At 45.0% G+C, this 21,113-nt stretch overlaps 1 protein-coding gene across 1 annotated transcript in view; it reads right to left on the bottom strand.

Moving 5' to 3' along the window:
* The window catches only part of LOC145337798 (dynein axonemal heavy chain 6-like), a 785,492-nt gene that overhangs the window by 122,294 nt on the left and 642,085 nt on the right, over positions 1-21,113 (bottom strand). The window contains exons 65-66 of the mRNA XM_080182651.1: positions 16,092-16,336; positions 1,284-1,711 (exon numbers count right to left, since the gene is read on the bottom strand). Of these exons, the coding sequence (XP_080038777.1) occupies positions 1,284-1,711; positions 16,092-16,336 (673 nt within the window). The remainder of the gene's footprint in view (positions 1-1,283; positions 1,712-16,091; positions 16,337-21,113) is intronic.

Raw genomic sequence — 21,113 nt, 5'->3', positions numbered from 1 at the left:
CATCCACTAGCTCTGCTGTCACCTCTTTCAATAGTCTGGGAGCTACATTGTCATGTCCAGGGGATTTATCAACTTGCAGCCTAAGAATGTTTTCATTATATAGAGCAAGACTGAGTCTACATCTCCAATAGTACATGCAGTTTTAGTCACCTTATTTAAGGAAGGATGTAAATGTGCTGCCAGAGGATAACTGGAATGAATGGGTTGTGTTATGAGAAAAGGTTAGAGAGATTGGGCTTGTTTCCACTGGAGTTTAGAAGAGTGATGGGTGACTCGAATGAATCATAGAATCCCTACACTGCAGAAGGAGGCCATTTGGCCCATTGAGTCTGTACTGACCACAATCCCACACAGGCCCTATCCCCATAACACCAGGCATTTACCCTGATAATCCTCCGACAGTAAGGGGCAATTTAGCATGGCCAATCTGCCTAATCTGTACATCTTTGGAGTGTGGGAGGAAACTGGAGCACCCAGAGGAAACCCACGCAGGCACAGGGAGAATGTGCAGGCTCCACATAGATAATCTCCCAAGTCCCAGGTCCCTGGCACTGTGAAGCAGCAGTGCTAACTACTGTGCCATTGTGAATGGTCTTGACAAAGTGGATGTGGAAAGGATATTTCCTCTGGTGGGTGAGACCAGCACCAGGGAACGCTGTTTTAACATTAGGGGTCACCCTTTTAGGACACAGATGAGGAGAATTCTTTTCTCTCAGAGAGTTGTGAGTGGAACTCTGCCTCACAAGGAGGTGGATTCAGGGTCACTGAATAATTCTAAGGCGGACGTAGATAAGGTTCTTGTTTGGTAAGGGAATCAAAGATTCCCAGGGGTAGATGGGAATATATAACTTGAAACACAAGGGGATCAACAATAATTATTATTGAATGGTGGAGCAGACTTGAGGGGCCAAATGGCCTACTTCTGCTGTTACTGTATATGTTCATACACTTTCAGCCTTTGGTTAATCATTTCTGCATCTTCAATTGAGTGAATTTAGCAATAAGACTAGCTCTTCAGCTGTTAACCTAAAGAATCTGGTTTCTCATATTGAGGTACAAATAATGTATATATTTGCACACACATATATATATGTGTGGAATTGCAATATCAGCTCCCTTTTAAGTTTACTTTTGTTATAACCAATCCAGAGTGGGTTATAGAGAGGCGGTATTTCACTCCTGCTAACCTGGTTGTCACAATATAACGGTAGATTGGAAACATGGGCTTGGATCAGTGATAGCCCTGGTTTGGCTAGCGGTGAATGTTCCTCGCTGTGACATACCTTGTAGATGTTCTCAGTAAGTGTGTTCATCATATTGCGTAAATAAGACTTGAAGCTAATGTGCATCCTTGTCGTGCTGGAAGATAAATATTTGAATTCACTGCCTGTTCGCTGTAGTTTCGAGGCACGCTGTATGAATCCTGCCAGTGGCCTCCTTGTGTGTGGCTTGTGCATGTCACTCACTGACTGAATGAATACCTTTATGAACCACTGCAGAGAAAACTGGTACATGCAGTTCAGCTTGGCCAGCTCAACCATCACAAAGTACAAGACCGAGCCGCGCATCGCCATCGGCAGATACTTCTTCCGAGCAGCCATGATTTTCCTCTCATTTTCCTCAGATGCAGCAATTCGCAGTTTAATCTCTTCAGACATGTCCTTTGATTTCTGGAGAGTGTCAATGAGATCCTGGTCATCTAGGATATGCCCTATGATCAGAAAAAGCCACACCATGAAAAGGTTTTTTTACACTAAAGGAAGGTCCAGCCTTTCTAAACAATCCCAACACTGCGGATTCTGAGGGGATGATCTTACCAAGAAATTCTCAGTGCTGAACGTGAGTGAAAATGGGAGAGAACCCTGCCAAATTCTGGGAGATTTCCAGTCACAATTGTACAGCAGTTAGTTAAACTAAAGAGCCAAGGTTCGGGTGGCACAGTGGTTAGCATTGCTGCTTCACAATGCCAGGGACCCGGGTTCGATTCCCGGCTTGGGCGACGGTCTGTGTGAAATTTGCACATCTTCCCCATGTCTGAGTGGGTTTCCTCCAGGTGCTTCGGTTTCCTCCCACACTCTAAAGATGTGAGGATTAGGTTGATTGGCCATGCTAAATTGCCCCTTACTGTCAGGGGGACGAGCAGAGTAAATCTGAGGGTTATGGGGATAGGGCCTGGGTGGGATTGTGGTCAGTGCAGACTCAGTGGGCCAAATGGCCTACTTCTGCACTGTAGGGATTCTATGATTCTATGGATGTGATTCTCATCGAGGGAGGAGGGGGGTGGTGTGGGGGTGTAGTGAATTCTCGTTGGTAAAGCCGGCTACTGAGCTCTGAGGTGTCATTGCGCAGATGCTCAATTTCCCAGCATACTGTGTGTGTTCCTGTCACTCTCTCCCCTCCCCCGATGGACATGGGGACCTGCTGCTAATCGCTTACTGTGCCAACCTCACAATCACCCCCCACCAACACCTGGCGTTTGCCGCCCCGGATACTGCACCCCCCCCCCCCCAGGTACCTCACAGCGCCAGGGACCCGAGCACCAATTCCAGCCTCGGGTCACTGTCTGTGCGGAGTCTGCATGTTCTCTCAGTGTCTGAAAGACGTGCTGGTTGGGTGGATTGGCCATGCTAAATTGCCCTTAATTTTCAGGAGCACACACAGTATGCTGGGAAATTGGGCGTTTACACAGTGAAAACCCAGAGCTCAACAGCCAGCTTCACTGGCAAGAATTCACTCCCCTCCCTCCAGTTCCCTCCTTCCACCCCGACAAGAGACACATCCATGTTTGATTTAACCTGATTTTAGAACATAGAACATTCCAGTGCAGTACAGGCCCTTCGGCCCTCGATGTTGCACCAACCAGTGGAACCAATCTAATGACCCTCTAACCTAAACTATTCCAATCTTATCCATGTGCCTATCCACTGACCATTTGAACGCCCTTAAAGTTGGCGAGTCCACAACTGCTGCAGGCAGGGCATTCCACACCCTTACTACCCTCTGAGTAAAGAACCTACCCCTGACATCCGTCCTATAATTACCACCCCTTAATTTAAAGCTATGTCTCCTGGTGTTAGCCATCACCATCCAAGGAGAAAGGCTCTCACTATCCACCCTATCTAACCCTCTGATCATCTTGTATGCCTCAATTAGGTCACCTCGTAACCTTCTTCTCTCTATAGTAATAGAGATGTGGAGGAGGGAATGGCAAAGCAGATTATGGATAGGTGTGGAGGTCACAGGGTAGTTATCATGGGTGACTTTAACTTTCCAAATATTGATTGGAACCTTTATAGGTCAAATACTTCGGATGGGACACCTTTTGTACAGTGTGTGCAGGAGGGTTTCCTGACACAATATGTGGATAAGCCGACAAGAAGTGGGACCACATTGGACTTGGTACTGGGTAATGAACCGGGCCAAGTGTTAGATTTGTTTGTGGAAGAGTGTTTTTTTGTTTGGAGATAGTGACCACAATTCGGTGTCCTTCATTATTGCAATGGAGAGGGATAGGGTCACACAACAGGGTAAGGTTTATAATTGGGGCAGGGGTAATTATGATGCAATTAGGCAAGAATTAGGGAGCATTAGATTCGAACAGAAACTGTCAGGTATGGACACAAATGAAAAGTGGAGTTTGTTCATAGAACAAATACTGTGTGTCCTTGATAGGTACGTCCCTGTCAGGCAGGGAGGAAATGGCTGAGTGAGGGAACCATGGTTCACAAAAGAGATTGAATGTCTTGTCAAGAGGAAAAAGGAAGCGTACGTAAGGATGAGAAAACAAGGTTCAGTTGGGTCACTTGAGGGTTAAAAGGTAGCAAGGAATGAGCTAAAAAAAAGGGCTTAGGAGAGCAAGTCCTTGGCGGGTCAGATCAAGGAAAACGCGAAGGCTTTTTACGCTTATATGAGAAATAAAAGAATGACTAGGGTGAGGTTAGGGCCGGTCAAGGATAGTAGTGGGAACTTGTGCATGGAGTCAGAAAAGATAGGTGAGGCGCTAAATAAATACTTTAGTGTTCACTAAGGAGAGGGGCCATATTTTTGAGGATGAGAGTGTGATACAGGCTGATAGGATGGAAGAAGTAGATGGAGGTTGTTCTGGGGGAAGCTGTATTCGCAATTTTGAAAAATCTGAGGGTTGATAAGTCCCCTGGGCCAGATGGGATACATCCTAGGATTCTTTGGGAGGCAAGGGAGGAGATTGCAGAGCTTTTGTCTCTTCTTTGGACACAGGTGCGGTCCCAGAAGACTGGAGGGTAGCTAATGTGGTACCGCTGTTTAAAAAGGATAGTAGGGATAACCCTGGTAATTATAGACCAGTGAGTTTGACATCGGTGGTGGGAAAATTATTGGAAAAAATTCTTAGGGATAGGATGTATGAGCATTTGGAGCGTTGCGATCTGATTAGGGATACGCAACATGGCATTGTTCGGGGGAGGTCTTGTCTTACGAATCTGGTGGAATTCTTCGAGGAGGTGACAAAAACGGTTGATGATGGGCGAGCCGTTGATGTCATCTATATGGATTTCAGTAAGGCATTTGACAAAGTCCCTCATGGTAGGCTGGTAGAAAAGGTTAAGGCACATGGGATACAAGGACAGGTAGCTAGGTGGGTCGAAAACTGGTTGGGAAATAGGAGACAGAGAGTAGTTGTCGAGGGCACCTTTTCTGGCTGGAGGCCAGTCACCAGTGGTGTGCCGCAGGGCTCAGTACTGGGACCTCTCCTCTTTGTAGTATATATAAACGACTTGGAAGAGGGCGTACGTGGTGTGATCAGCAAATTTGCGGATGACACCAAGATGGTAGGATTGGCAGATACTGAGGAGGACTGTCAGGTGACACAGCAGGATATAGATAGGTTGGTATATTGGGCAGATAGATGGCAGATGGAATTTAATCCTGACAAATGCGAGGTGATGCATTTTGGAAGGAATAATACAGGGAGGAGTTATGTGATAAAAGGTAGACCGATTAAGAGTATAGAAATACAGAGGGACCTGGGAGTGCAGATGCACAAGTCTCTGAAGGTGTCGACACAGGTAGAGAAGGTTGTGAAGAAAGCTTATGGAATGCTAGCCTTTATAGGAAGGGGTATAGAGTATAAGAGCTGCTGTCTAATGCTTCAGTTGTACAGAATGTTGGTTAGACCGCATTTGGAGTACTGCGTCCAGTTCTGGTCACCTTACTACCGGAAGGACATGGAGACCCTGGAGAGGGTGCAGAGGAGGTTTACCAGGATGTTGCCTGGCATGGAAGGACTGAGTTACAAGGAAAGGTTGGAGAAACTGGGGCTCTTCTCCTTAGAAAGACGGAGATTAAGGGGTGATATGATAGAGGTATATAAGATACTGAAGGGAATAGATAGAGTCAATAGTGAGAGGCTGTTCCCTAGATTGGGGACAATTACAAGAGGTCACGATCTAAGGGTGAGGGGGGAGAAGTATAATTTGGATATGAGAGGAAGGTTCTTCACGCAGAGGGTCGTGGGGGTATGGAACACGCTACTGAGTAGGGTGGTGGAGGCAGGCACGTTGGACTTAAGGTTTACTTAGACAGACACATGAGCGAAGCAAGGATGGAGGGTTATAGTAGAGGGTATTAAGTAGGGTCAGAGCCTCGGGACAACACCAGAAATGTAGTTTTATATGTTAACGTATTGTCTTTTTATTCCACAGGGTCGGTCCACCTTGTTGTCAAACGAGGGGCATGCACACGGTGGATCGTGCGTGGGCTGCTCTTGGAGGTTCCAGGAGTGGCCTAGTACTTCGTGTCGTTGTGTGTGCTTAATCCTGGACCAGCAGATGGGCACCGCAACAGCTCAGTGACTAGCACTGCTAGCTGTGCAGATACATGAATTTGGGCCAGTGTCTGTGGGAGTTTGCGCATTCTCCCTGTGGTTGCGTGGGTTTCCTCCGGGCACTCCGGTTTCCTCCCGCACCCCAAAGATATGCTCTTAGGCTGATTGGTTTTACCAAATTAACACTATTCTCCCCTGAATCTGGCTACATTAGGGGTTTCACTCACATACACACAGGGTGGGGTAGGTATGGGAAGATGCAGTGGCATGGGCTCGTTGGGCCGAAGGGCCTGTTTCCCGTGCTGGGATGTTTTTTGTTCTTTGTTTTGGCTTTGGTCTTTGGGACCTCACTGTCCACAGGGATAGTGCCAGAGGACTGGAGAGTGGCAAATGTTGTTCCTCTGTTCAAGAAAGGAAATAGGAATAACCCTGGTAATTATAGGCCGGTTAGTCTTACTTCAGTGGTCAGTAAGTTAATGGAAAAGGTCCTGAGGGATAAGATTTATAACCATTTGGAAAGATGCAGTTTAATCCAGGATAGTCAGCATGGATTCGTGAGGGGTAAGTCTTGCCTTACAAATTTGATTGAATTCTTTGAGGAGCTAACTAAGTGTGTACATAGAACATAGAACACTACAGCACAAACAGGCCCTTTGGCCCACAGGTTGCACTGATCATATCCATACCTACCAGGCCATAGAACTATCTGTAACTCCCAATCCCATTAAATCCCATGTACTCATCCAGATGAAGGTGGTGCAGTTGATGTCGTATACGTAGATTTTAGTAAGGCATTTGATAAGGTTCCCCATGGTAGGCTCATGAAGGAAGAGGTGTGGGATAGGGGGAAATTTGGCTGATTGGATAAGTAACTGGCCGTCTCATTGAAGAATGAGGGTGGTGATGGGATGGAAAATTTCCAGACTGGAGACTAGTTACCAGCGGTGTACCACAGGGATCAGTGCTAGGCCCTCTGCTATTTGTGATTTTTATCAATGACTTGGAGGAGGGGGCTGAATGGTGGATTAGTAAATTTGCTGATGACACTAAGACTGGTGGAGTAGTGGATGAGGTGGAGGGCTGTTGTAGGCTGCAAAGAGACATTGATAGAGTGCAGAGCTGGGCCAAAAAATGGCAGATGGAGTTTAACCCTGATAAGTGTGAGGTGATTCATTTTGGTAGGACAAACTTGAATGCAGATTACTGGGTCAATGGCAGGGTTCTGAGGAATGTGGAAAACAGAGAGATCTTGGGGTTCATATCCACAAATCTCTGAAGGTTGCCACTCAAGTGGATAGAGCCATGAAGAAGGCTCACAGTGTGTTACCGTTTATTAACAGGGGTTTTGAGTTTAAGAGCCGTGGGGTTATGCTGCAACTATACCGGACGTTGGTGAGACCACATTTGGAATATTGTGTTCAGTTCTGGTCACCTCACTATAAGGAGGATGTGGAAGCATTGGAGAGAGTGCGGAGGAGATTTACCAGGATGCTGCCTGGTTTGGAGGGTAGGTCTTATGAGGAAAGGCTGAGGGAGCTGGGGCTTTTCTCTTTAGAGGAGGATGAGAGACGACTCAATAGAGGTTTATAAGATGATGAGGGGGATAGATAGAGTGGATGTTCAGAGACTATTACCTTGGGTGAATGTAGTTGTTACTAGGGGGCATAACTATAAGGTTCATGGTGGGAGATATAGGAGGGATGTCCGAGGTAGATTCTTTCCTTAGAGTGGTTGAGGTGTGGAATGGATGGCCTGCTGTGATAGTGGAGTCGAATACTTCAGGAATTTTCAAGCAGTTATTGGATAGGCACATGGATAGGGAGTGGGATAGCTTGATCTTGGTTTCACACAACATTGAGGGCCGAAGGGTCTATACTGTGCTGTACTGTTCTACGTTCTATGTGTACCTGTACACCCAGATCCCTTTACCTATCAATACTCTGAAGGGTTCTGCCATTTACCGTATATTTCTTATCTGTGTTAGACTTTCCAAAATACATTGTCTCATATTTGTCTGATTAAACTTCATCTGCCATCTCTCTGCCCAACTGATCTGTGCCCTGCTGTATCCTCTGATGGTCCTCATCGCTATCCGCAAATCCACCAACCTTTGTGTCGTCCGCAAACTTGCGAATCAAACCAGTTACATTTTCCTCCAAATCATTTATATATATTCCAAACAGCAAAGGCCCCAGCACTGAACCCTGAGAAACGCCACTTGTCACAGCCCTCCATTCAGAAACACACCCTTCCACTGCTACCCTCTGTCTTCTTTGACTGAGCCAGTTTTGTATCCACCTTGCCAGCTCACCTCTGATCCCATGTGGCTTCACCTTCTGCACCAGTCTGCTATGAGAGACCTTGTCAAAGGCCTTACTGACAACATTCACTGCCCTACCCTCATCAATCATCTTCGTCACTTCCTCGAAAAGCTTGAACAAGTCCGTGAGACACGACCTCCCCTTCACAAAACCATGTTGCTGATCGCTAATATGTCCACTTATTTCCAAGTGGGAATAATCTGGTCTCAAAGAATTCTCCCCAATAATTTCCCTACCACTGATTAAAGACTCACCGGCCTGTAATTACCTGGATTATTCTTGCTACTCTTAAACAAAGGAACAACATTGGCGATTCTCCAATCCTCTGGGATCTCCCCTGTAGCCAGTGAGGATATAAAGATCTCTCTCAAAGCCCCAGCAATTTCCTCCCTTGCTTCTCTCAGTATTTTGGGGTATATCCCATCAGGCCCTGGGGACGTGTCTACCTTAATGTTTCTCAAGAACCCCAATACCTCCTTTTTGATCTCAACATGACTCAAACTATCTACACACCCTTCCCCAGACTCATCATCCGCCAAGTCCTTCTCTTTGGTGAATATTGATGCAAAGTACTCATTTAATCCCTCTCCCATTTCCTCTGGCTCCACACATAGATTCCCTCCACTGTCCTTGAGTGGGCCAACCCTCTCCATGGCTACCCTCTTGCTCTTTACGTATGTATAAAAAGCCTTGAGATTTTCCTTACTCCTGCTGGCCAATGCGTTTTCACAACCCCTTTTAGCTCTTTTTACTCCTTGCTTACGTTTCTTTCTACTTTCCCTGTATTCCACACTTGCTTCGTGCGTTCCCAGCTTCCTAGCTTTGACAAACGCTTCATTTTTCTCTTATGACTTGGCTCACAATATCTCTCATTATCTGAGATTCCCAAACGTACTATACTTATCCTTCATCCTTAGGAGAATGTGCTGGTCCCGAATCCCTATCAACTTACATTTGAAAGCCTCCCACATGCCAGATGTTGATTTGCTCTCAAACATCTGCCCCCAATCTACATTCTTCAGTTCCTGCCTAATATTGTTGTAATTAGCCTTTCCCCAGTTTAGCACCTTCACTTGAGGACTACACTTATCTTTATCCATCAGTACCTTAAAACTTACTGAATTGTGGTCACTGTTCCCGAACTGCTCCCCTATTGAAACATCGACCACCTGGCTGGGCTCATTCCCCAATACCAGGTCCAGTATGGCCCCTTCCCTAGTTGGACTATCTACATACTGTTTCAGGAAGCCCTCCTGAATGCTCCTTACAAACTCTGCCCCATCCATGCTCCAAGCACTAAGTGAGTCCCAGTCAATATCAGGGAAGTTAAAATCTCCCACCACAACAACCCTGTTACTTTTAGACCTTGCCAAAATCTGCCTACACATCTGTTCCTCTATCTCCCACTGGCAGTTGGGTGGCCTATAGTAAACCCCCTACATTGTGACTACACCTTTCCTATTCCTGAGCTCTTACCCATATTGCCTCGCTGTATGAACCCTCCGAGATGTCCTCCCGCAGGCCAGCTGTGATATTCTCCTTAACCAGTAGTGCAACTCCCCCACCCCTTTCATATCTCCCTCTATCCCACCTGAAACATCAGTATCCTGGAATGTTAAGCTGCCAATCCTGTCCTTCCCTTAACCAAGTCTCTGTAATAGCAATAACATCATAGTTCCTATAACTAATCCAAGCTCCAAATTCATCTAGCTTACCTGTTACACTTGTCGCATTGAAACAAATGCACACCTATTACTGTGTGGCCAAATTCCCCTCCAATTTGATTTTCAAGTTTGCTGATGACACCACTGCAGTGGGTCGTATCTCAGACAATGAGACAGAGTACAGGAATGAGATAGAGAATCTGGTGAACTGGTGCAGCAATAATAATCTCTCCCTCAAGGTCAACAAAACGAAGGAGATTGTCATCAACTTCAGGAAGCATAAAGGCCCTGTCTACATCAACAGGACGAAGTAGAAAGGGTTGAGAACTTTAAGTTTTTAGATGTCCAAATCACCAACACCCTGTCCTGGTTTTCTTCCACCCCCACCACCTCCCCCCCCCCCCCCCCACCTCCCCCCCCCAACGTGCCGACACTATAGTTAAGAAAGCCCACCAACACCTCTACATAAAAATGGAAAAGGATGAGTGCTGTCTGAAGGGGAGGGTGCTGAACTGGGAGAAGGCAAATTACAGCTGGATTAGGAAGGAGCTGAAGGACACTGATTGGGAGAGGTTGTTAGCGGGCAAGTCCACGGTTGGCAAGTGGGAGGCTTTCAAGGGCAAACTGATAATGTTGCAGGAAAGACATGTGCTGGTAAAGAGGAAGGATGGGAAAGGCAGGATTAGAGAGCCGTGGATCACAGGGGATATTGAGGACTTGGTCAGGAAGAAGAGAGAGGCATATGTTGGGTCTAAACAACTGGGAATGGAGAGAGCACTGGAGGAATATAGAGAGAGCAGGAGGGAGCTTAAAAGGGGAGTTAGAAGGGTGAAAAGGGGGCATGAAATCGCTTTGGCTGATAGGATTAAGGAAAATCCAAAGACATTTTACTCTTATATTGGGAACAAGAGGGTGGTCAGAGGGAAAATAGGTCCTCTTAGGGACAAAGGAGGGGAACTGTGCATTGAGTCTGAGGGAATGGGGGAGATCCTGAATGAATACTTTGCGTCGGTAGTCACAAAGGAGAGGGGCTTGGTGTCGTGTAATGTTTTGGAGGGAGCTGTAGATCAGTTGAAGGAAATATCCATTACGAGGGAGGAAGTTTAGGTAGCATAAAAACTGATAAAGCTCTGGGGCCTGATGGCATTTATCCCAGGCTGCTTAGGGAGGTGAAAGATGAGATTGCTGGGCCTCTGACGCAAATCTTTGTCTCTTCTTTGGACACAGGTGAGGTCCCAGAGGACTGGAGGATAGCTAATGTGGTACCGCTGTTTAAAAAGGGCAGTAGGGATAACCCTGGTAATTATAGGCCAGTGAGTTTGACATCGGTGGTAGGAAAATTGTTGGAGAAAATTGTTAGGGATAGGATGTATAAGCATTTGGAGCGTTGCGATCTGATTAGGGATACGCAACATGGCTTTGTTCAGGGGAGGTCTTGCCTTACGAATCTGGTAGAATTTTTTGAGGAGGTGACAAAAACGGTCGACGATGGGAGAGCCGTTGATGTCATCTATATGGATTTCAGTAAGGTGCTTGACAAAGTCCCGCACGGTAGGCTGGTAGAAAAGGTTAAGGCACATGGGATACATGGACAGGTATCTAGATGGATTGAAAACTGGCTGGGCAACAGGAGACGGAGAGTAGTAGTGGAAGGGTCCTTTTCCAGCTGGAGGTCTGTCACCAGTGGTGTGCCGCAGGGCTCAGTACTGGGACCTCTTCTCTTCGGAATATATATAAACGACTTGGAAGAGGGCGTACGTGGTGTGATCAGTAAGTTTGCAGATGAAACCGAGATGGCAGGATTGGCGGATACTGAGGAAGATTGTCAGGTGACACAGCAGGATATAGATAGGTTGGTATACTGGGCAGATAGATGGCAGATGGAATTTAATCCTGACAAATGCGAGGTGATGCATTTTGGAAGGAATAATGCAGGGAGGAGTTACATGATAAAAGGTAGACCAATTAAGAGTATTGAAATACAGAGGGACCTGGGAGTGCAAGTGCACAAGTCTCTGAAGGTGGCAACCCAGGTGGAGAAGGCTGTGAAGAAAGCTTATGGAATGCTAGCCTTTATAGGAAGGGGTATAGAGTATAAGAGCTGCTGTCTAATCCTTCAGTTGTACAGAACGTTGGTTAGGCCGCATTTGGAGTACTGCGTCCAGTTCTGGTCACCTTACTACCGCAAGGACATGGAGACCCTGGAGAGAGTGCAGAGGAGGTTTACCAGGATGCTGCCTGGTATGGAAGGACTGGGTTATGAGGAAAGATTGGGTAAACTGGGGCTCTTCTCCTTAGAAAGACGGAGATTAAGGGGGGATCTGATAGAGGTGTATAAAATAATGAAGGGTATAGATAGAGTCAACAGTGGCAGGCTTTTCCCTAGATTGGGGACAACTATTACGAGAGGTCACGATCTAATGGTGAGGGGGGAGAAGTATAATTTGGACGCTAGAGGAAGGTTTTTCATGCAGAGGGTCGTGGGGGTATGGAATGCGCTACCAAGTAAGGTGGTGGAGGCAGGCACGTTGGACTTGTTTAAGGTTTACTTAGATAGACACATGACCGAAACAGGGATGGAGGGTTATAGGAGACGGTTTTAAAAAGGGTCAGAGCCTCGGGACGACACCGGAAATGTAATATTACATGTTAATGTTTTGTCTCTTTTAATCCACAGGTGTGTTGGTCCACCTTGTTGTCAAACGAGGGGCATGCACACGGTGGGTCGTGCGTGGGCTGCTCTTGGAGGTTTCGAGAGTGGCCTAGTACTTCGTGTCGTTGTGTATGCTTAATCCTGGACCAGCAGATGGGCACCACAACAGCTCAGTAACTATCACTGTTTGCTGTGCAGATACATGGATTTGGGCCAGTGTCTGTGGGAGTTTGCGCATTCTCCCTGTGGTTGCATGAGTTTCCTCCGGGCGCTCCGGTTTCCTCCCACACCCCAAAGATGTGCTCTTAGGCTGATTGGTGTAACAAATTGACCCTACACCATTCTCCCCTGAATCTGGTTACAATAGGGGTACAATTCGCATACACACGGGGCAAGGTAGGAGTAGGAAAATGCTTTGTTAAGATGGCGGCGTGGGCTCGTTGGGCCGAAGGGCCTGTTTCCCGTGCTGGGCTGTTCTTTGTACTTCCTCAGAAGACTGAGGAAATTTGGCATGTCAGCTATGATTCTCACCAACTTTTACAGATGCACCATAGAAAGCATTCTTGCTGGTTGTATCACAGCTTGGGTATGGCTCCTGCTCTGCCCAAGACCGCAAGAAACTATAAAAAAGCTATGAATTTAGTCCAATTCATCACACAAACCAGCCTCTTATCCACTAAGATGGCTGTCTTGGCAAAGCAGCCAGCATAATTAAGGACCCCATGTACCCCGGATAGTCTCTCTTCCACCTTGAGAGAAAATGCTGGAAAATCTCAGCAGGTCTAAAGTACGAAGTACAAAAATAAAAGAAAATTACAGCAAAGGAACAGGCCCTTCGGCCCTCCACGCCTGCACTGACCATGCTGTCCATCTGAACTAAAACCCTTTACCCTTCCGGGGATCATATCCCTCTATTCCCATCCTCTTCATGTATTTGTCAAGACGCCCCTTAGAAGTCACTATTGCATCTGCTTCCACTCCCTCCCCCGGCAATGAGTTCCAGGCACCCACCACCCTCTGTGTAAAAAACTCACCTCATACATCTCCTTTAAACCTTGCCCCTCACAGCTTAAACCTGTGCCCCCGAGTAATTGACTCTTCCGCCCTGGGCAAAAGCTTTTTACTATTTATTCTGTCCATGCCCCTCATAATCTTGTAGACTTCTATCAGGCTACCCCCCGCCCCCCCAACTCTGTTGTTCCAGTGAGAACAAACCGAGTTTTTCCAACCTCTCCTCATAGCTAATGCCCTCCACACCAGGCAACATCCTGGTAAATCTTTTCTGTACCCTCTCCAAAGCTTCCACATCCTTCTGGTAGTGTGGTGACCAGAATTGAACACTATATTCCAAGTGTGGCCTAACTAAGGTTCTATAAAGCTCCAACATGACCAGCCAATTTTTAAACTCAGTGCCCCAGCCAATGAAAGCAAAAATGCTATATGCCTTTTTGACTTCCTTCTCCACCTGCGTTGCCACTTTCAGTGACCTGTGCACCTGTACACCCAGATTCCTCTGCCTATCAATACTCTTCAAGGTTCTGTCATTTATTGTATTTTACTCATCTGTATTAGACCTTCCAAAATGCATTACCTCGTATTTGTCCAGATTAAACTCCACGTGCCATCTCTCCGCCCAATTCTCCAACTGATCTATATCCTGCTGTATCTCTCATGGTCATCGCTATCTGCAGTTCCACCAACTTTTGTGTCGTCCGCAATCATATAATCGAACCAGTTAGGTTTTCCTCCAAATTATTAATATATTATGTATATTATGTCTGGCAGCATCTGTAAGGAGAGAAAACAGCTGAAGTTTCCAGTCCAGATTACACTTTGTCACAGACTTAGTTGAATCATCTGGACTCGAAACGTCAGTCCTTTTCCCTCCTTACAGATGCTGCCAGACCTGCTGAGATTTTCCAGCTTTTTCTCTCTTGGTTTCAGATTCTAGGATCTGCAATAATTTGGTTTTATCTGAGGTCACATGCTAACCGACTCAAAAACAGCTTCTTCCCTGCTGTCATCAGACTTTTGAATGGGCCTACCTTGCATTAAGTTGATCTTTCTCTAGATCTTAGCTATGACAGTAACACCACATTCTGCCCTCTGTCATTTCCTTCCCTATGAACTGTATGCTTTGTATAGTGCACAAGAAGTAATACTTTTCACTGTATGTTAATAATGTGACAATAATAAATCAAATCAAATCAAAATCCCAAGATGTGCAGGTTAGGAGTATTAGATGTGTGGGGTTACAGGGATAGGGCCTGGGTAAGGTGCTCTGTCAGAGAGTCAGTGCAGACTCGATGGGCTGAATGGCCTTCTTCTGCACTGTGGGGATTGTATGGTTCTATGAAGAATGCATTGTTATGATGGAATAGTAAGAATAATAAGTAAGCTTTTATGAATTTATGTTTTAACCAAACTTTAGCTTTATTCCAATCTTTCTTCTTCAGAGTTAAACTGATTAACAATGAAATAACTGAATAGGTTTGAAGCGAAAATATTTGAGTAATTTTGGTTATTGTCACAGTCAAATGGAGAACTACTCATGCTTCCACAAAATGAATTACAGATTTAAATGTCAGCTTTTCCACAGTGCAATCCACTGAAACCTTTTCGATGTTATCAAATCTGGGACTTGAGGAATTGACTTGTGTGGTAAAATCGATAGATGATGGTATAATTTTCCAAAAGTGCATTGTTAACGATTATATTTTCACAGTGCAGATGTTAAAATGTTCATGTTTTAACACAAGTTGTTTGCTTCTTGAGTATTTATCCCACTTTACAGTTTCTGTCGCTATATGTGGCTCTCCAGCAGCTTTGCTCACCCGTTTGATCTGCAGGAGAGTGGGGAATGGTCGGGGGGGGGGTGGTTCCTGCAGACATATTTCTCCTCCACTGAACCCCCTCCACCAGCAGCACCCGTGCTGGAACTGAGAACATGCGCGGTCCTCACCGATCCCTGCGCCATACTGAAAACTGCCACTTTGTGCCAATCAGCACATTGGCTGCGAGGAGCCTATAAAGGGGAGGTGATGGCCTAATAGTATTATCACTAGACTATTAATCCAGAAACTCAGCTAATGTTCCAGAGACCCAGGTTCGAATCCCACCACAGCAGATGGTGGAATGTGAATTCAATTATAAGAAAAATCTGGAATTAAGAATCTACTGGTGACGATGAAACCATTGTCAATTATTGAAAAAAAAAACCCCATCTGGTTCACGAATGCCTTTAGGGAAGGAAATCTGCTATACTTACCTGGTCTGGCCAACATGTGACTCCAGAGCCACAGCCATGTGGTTGATTCTCAACTGCCCTCCGAAATGATTCCGCAAGCCATTCAGTTCCAGAGTAACCAAGGATAGACAATAAATGCTGAGCAAGCAGAGATACCCATATCCCACAAAGGAATATAAGAATAAAACAAAATCCTGCTCCATGAAAACTGGCTTTAATCAGATTGACTGTTAAACCTGCAAATGTCTATGTTTAGCATCTTCAAATAAATGGGAATCAGCAATTCGGACAAGTTTTTGAACAGATATGCCTTCTCAGAAGAGAATCCATCTCACACCAATTTTTACCCTTTCAGAACAACCACCTCCGAGATAAGATTCTGCCTCTATGACAGCCCCCCTCTTACCCTCAGTCTTCTGCAGCAGAGACAGTGATTTATTCTCCAGCTCCAACAGGGTGACCAGGTCATTGGCAATGCTCTGCAGTAATTGCCCAAGTTGCTCCTCCACTTGTGGTTGCTGGCGTTTGACCACCCGAGACAGCAGCTGTTCCTGAAGACCCTCAAATGTCACCGTGCAGTTTATCAAAGTAACCAAGTTGCAGACGGCCGGAAGGAAGTTTGGGTTGGATATCCGTGTGGTCATGTACAGCCTGCAATAATAAACTGGTGAACAACTCACAATAATAGTCACTTGGTAGCACAGAACTTATTTTCACAAAAAGACATTTTGTTGAAGCTTTTCATCTTGCGCCCATCAAGACATTCACAAAAATACCAATGTCAGGGAAACAACATTCTATCTCTGTGAACACAGTCCAGAATGATCTGAAATTGGAATTATATTCTATCTCTGTGAACACAGTCCAGAATGATCTGAAATTGGAATTATATTCTATCTCTGTGAACACAGTCCAGAATGATCTGAAATTGGAATTATATTCTATCTCTGTGAACACAGTGGGGAATGATCTGAAATTGGAATTATATTATATCTCTGTGAACACAGTCCAGAATGATCTGAAATTGGAATTATATTCTATCTCTGTGAACACAGTGGGGAATGATCTGAAATTGGAATTATATTCTATCTCTGTGAACACAGTGGGGAATGATCTGAAATTGGAATTATATTCTATCTCTGTGAACACAGTCCAGAATGATCTGAAATTGGAATTATATTCTATCTCTGTGAACACAGTGGGGAATGATCTGAAATTGGAATTATATTCTATCTCTGTGAACACAGTGGGGAATGATCTGAAATTGGAATTATATTCTATCTCTGTGAACACAGTGGGGAATGATCTGAAATTGGAATTATATTCTATCTCTGTGAACACAGTCCGGAATGATCTGAAATTGGAATTATATTCTATCTCTGTGAACACAGTGGGGAATGATCTGAAATTGGAATTATATTCTACCTCCGTGAACACAGTCCGGAATGATCTGAAATTGGAATTATATTCTATCTCCGTGAACACAGTCCAGAATGATCCGAAATTGGAATTATATTCTATCTCTGTGAACACAGTACGGAATGATCTGAAATTGGAATTACATTCTATCTCCGTGAACCAGTACCTGGGACTTCGATGTTGTGGCCATTTCAGAGACATGGATAGAGCAGGGGCAGGAATGGTTGCTGCAGGTCCCGGGGTTCAAATGTTTTAGTCGGAGTACAGGAGGGGGTAGAAGGGGGGGAGGGGTAGCATTATTGGTCAGGGACTGTATCACAGTGTCAGAGAGGAAGTTTGATGAGGACTTGTCTGTTGAGGTAGTATGGGCGGAGATTAGAAATAGGAGTGGAGAGGTCACCCTGTTGGGAGTCTTTTATAGACCTTCTAAAAGTTCTAGAGAGGTTGAGGAAAGGATTGCGGAGACGATCCTGGTTAGGAGTGAAAGTAATAGGGTAATTGTTATGGGGGATTTTAACTTTACCAATATTGATTGGAATTGTTATAGCTCTAGCTCGTTAGAGGGGTCAGTTTTTGTACAAAGCGTGCAGGAAGGTTTTTTGACTCAGTATGTAGATAGGCCAACTAGAGGTGAGGCTATATTGGATTTGGTGCTGGGAAATGAGCCAGACCAGGTGCTAGACTTGGAAGTTGGTGTGCATTTTGGTGATAGTGACCACAATTCGGTTACGTTCACCTTAGTGATGGAAAGGGATAGGCATGAACCTCGGGCCAGTGGTTTTAGCTGGGGGAAGGGTAATTATGAGGCTATTAGGAGAGAATTAGGAAGCATAGGTTGGACTAGGAGATTACAGGGACTGGGAACGTCTGAAATGTGGAGTTTTTTCAAGGAGCAGCTACTGCGAGTCCGTGATAGGTATGTCCCTGTCAGGCAAGGAGGAATTGGTAGGGCTAGGGAACCGTGGTGCACCAAAAAAGTTGATTCGTTGGTTAAAAGGAAAAAGGAGGATTATGTTCGGATGAGACGTGTGGGCTCGGGTAGTGCACTAGAAAACTTTAGATTGGCTAGGAGGGAGTTGAAGAGTGAGCTAAGAAGGGCTAAAAGAGGGCATGAGAAGACTTTGGCTGATAGGGTTAAGGAGAATCCTAAGGCGTTCTATAGGTATGTCAAGAACAGAAGGTTGGTTAGGGCAAGATTAGGGCCAGTTATAGACAGCAGAGGGAAGTTATGTGTGGAACCGGAGGAGATTGGAGAGGCATTGAACCAATATTTCTCTTCGGTGTTCACGCAGGGGGACATGGATATAGCTGAGGAGAACACTGGGTTGCAGGGGAGTAGAATTGACAGTGTTACAGTTGATAAGGAGGATGTGCTGGATATTCTGGAGGGTCTGAAAATAGATAAGTCCCCTGGTCCGGATGGGATTTACCCTAGGATTCTCTGGGAGGCAAGAGAAGTGATTGCAGAGCCTCTGGCTCTGATCTTCAGGTCGTCGTTGGCCTCTGGTATAGTACCGGAAGATTGGAGGTTAGCGAATGTTGTCCCATTGTTTAAGAAGGGGAACAGAGACTTCCCCGGGAATTATAGACCGGTGAGTCTCACTTCTGTTGTGGGCAAGGTTTTAGAAAAAATTATTAGGGATAGGATTTATAGTTATTTGGAGAGTAATGAATTGATTGGAGATAGTCAGCATGGTTTTGTGGCGGGTAGGTCGTGCCTTACTAACCTTATTGAGTTTTTTGAGAAAGTGACCAAAGAGGTGGATGGGGGTAAGGCAGTGGACGTGGTGTATATGGATTTTAGTAAGGCGTTTGATAAGGTTCACCATGGTAGGCTTCTGCAGAAAATGCAGATGTATGGGATTGGGGGTGATCTAGGGAATTGGATCAGGAATTGGTTAGCAGATAGGAGACAGAGGGTGGTGGTTGATGGTAAATATTCATCATAGAGTTCGGTTACGAGTGGTGTGCCTCAGGGATCTGTTTTGGGGCCACTGCTGTTTGTAATTTTTATTAATGATCTGGATGAGGGTATAGTTGGGTGGATTAGTAAATTTGCTGATGACACCAAAGTCGGAGGTGTGGTAGATAGTGATGAAGGGTGTCATAGTTTGCAGGAAGACTTAGACAGGTTGCAGAGCTGGGCCGAGAGGTGGCGGATGGAGTTTAATGCGGAGAAGTGTGAGGTAATTCACTTTGGTAGGAATAACAGATGTGTCGAGTATAGGGCTAACGGGAGGACTTTGAATAGTGTGGATGAGCAGAGGGATCTAGGTGTATGTGTACATAGATCCCTGAAAGTTGGGAATCAAGTAGATAAGGTTGTTAAGAAGGCATACGGTGTCTTGGCGTTTATTGGTAGGGGGATTGAATTTAGGAGCCGCAGCGTCATGTTGCAACTGTACACAACTCTGGTGCGGCCGCACTTGGAGTATTGTGTGCAGTTCTGGTCCCCACATTACAGGAAGGATGTGGAGGCTTTGGAGAGGGTGCAGAGGAGGTTGACCAGGATGTTGCCTGGTATGGAGGGGAGGTCCTATGAGGAGAGGCTGAGGGATTTGGGGTTGTTTTCACTGGAAAGAAGGCGGCTAAGAGGGGATCTTATTGAAACATATAAGATGATTAGAGGTTTAGATAGGGTGGATAGAGATAGCCTTTTTCCTCTGATGGAGAAATCTAGCACGAGGGGGCATGGCGTTAAATTAAGGGGGGGTAGTTATAGGACGGATGTCAGGGGTAGGTTCTTTACCCAGAGGGTGGTGAGGGATTGGAATGCCCTGCCTGCTGCAGTTGTAAATGCGCCTAGTTTGGGGGCGTTTAAGAGATCCGTGGATAGGTTTATGGACGAAAAGGGTTTGGTTTAGGTTAGTGGGTCATTGTTTTGTAACTGGTCGGCGCAACATCGTGGGCCGAAGGGCCTGTTCTGCGCTGTAATGTTCTATGTTCTATGTTCTAACACAGTCTGGAATGATCTGAAATTGGAATTATATTCTATCTCTGTGAACACAGTGGGGAATGATCTGAAATTGGAATTATATTCTATCTCTGTGAACACAGTGGGGAATGATCTGAAATTGGAATTATATTCTATCTCTGTGAACACAGTCCAGAATAATCTGAAATTGGAATTATATTATATCTCTGTGAACACAGTCCGGAATGATCTGAAATTGGAATTATATTCTATCTCTGTGAACACAGTGGGGAATGATCTGAAATTGGAATTATATTATATCTCTGTGAACACAGTCCGGAATGATCTGAAATTGGAATTATATTCTATCTCTGTGAACACAGTGGGGAATGATCTGAAATTGGAATTATATTCTATCTCTGTGAACACAGTGGGGAATGATCTGAAATTGGAATTATATTATATCTCTGTGAACACAGTGGGGAATGATCTGAAATTGGAATTATATTCTATGTCTGTGAACACAGTCCGGAATGATCTGAAATTGGAATTATATTCTATCTCTGTGAACACAGTGGGGAGTGATCTGAAATTGGAATTATATTCTATCTCTGTGAACACAGTCCGGAATGATCTGAAATTGGAATTATATTCTATCTCTGTGAACACAGTGGGGAATGATCTGAAATTGGAATTATATTCTATCTCCGTGAACACAGTGGGGAATGATCTGAAATTGGAATTATATTCTATCTCTGTGAACACAGTGGGGAATGATCTGAAATTGGAATTATATTCTATCTCCGTGAACACAGTGGGGAATGATCTGAAATTGGAATTATATTCTATCTCTGTGAACACAGTCCGGAATGATCTGAAATTGGAATTATATTCTATCTCTGTGAACACAGTGGGGAATGATCTGAAATTGGAATTATATTCTATCTCTGTGAACACAGTCCGGAATGATCTGAAATTGGAATTATATTCTATCTCTGTGAACACAGTGGGGAATGATCTGAAATTGGAATTATATTCTATCTCTGTGAACACAGTGGGGAATGATCTGAAATTGGAATTATATTCTATCTCTGT

The sequence above is a fragment of the Carcharhinus amblyrhynchos genome, unplaced genomic scaffold (assembly GCF_965287045.1).
Source record: "Carcharhinus amblyrhynchos unplaced genomic scaffold, sCarAmb.v2.hapA scaffold_76, whole genome shotgun sequence".
Classification (NCBI taxonomy): domain Eukaryota; kingdom Metazoa; phylum Chordata; class Chondrichthyes; order Carcharhiniformes; family Carcharhinidae; genus Carcharhinus; species Carcharhinus amblyrhynchos.
This window is presented reverse-complemented; position numbering and strand designations above follow the sequence as displayed.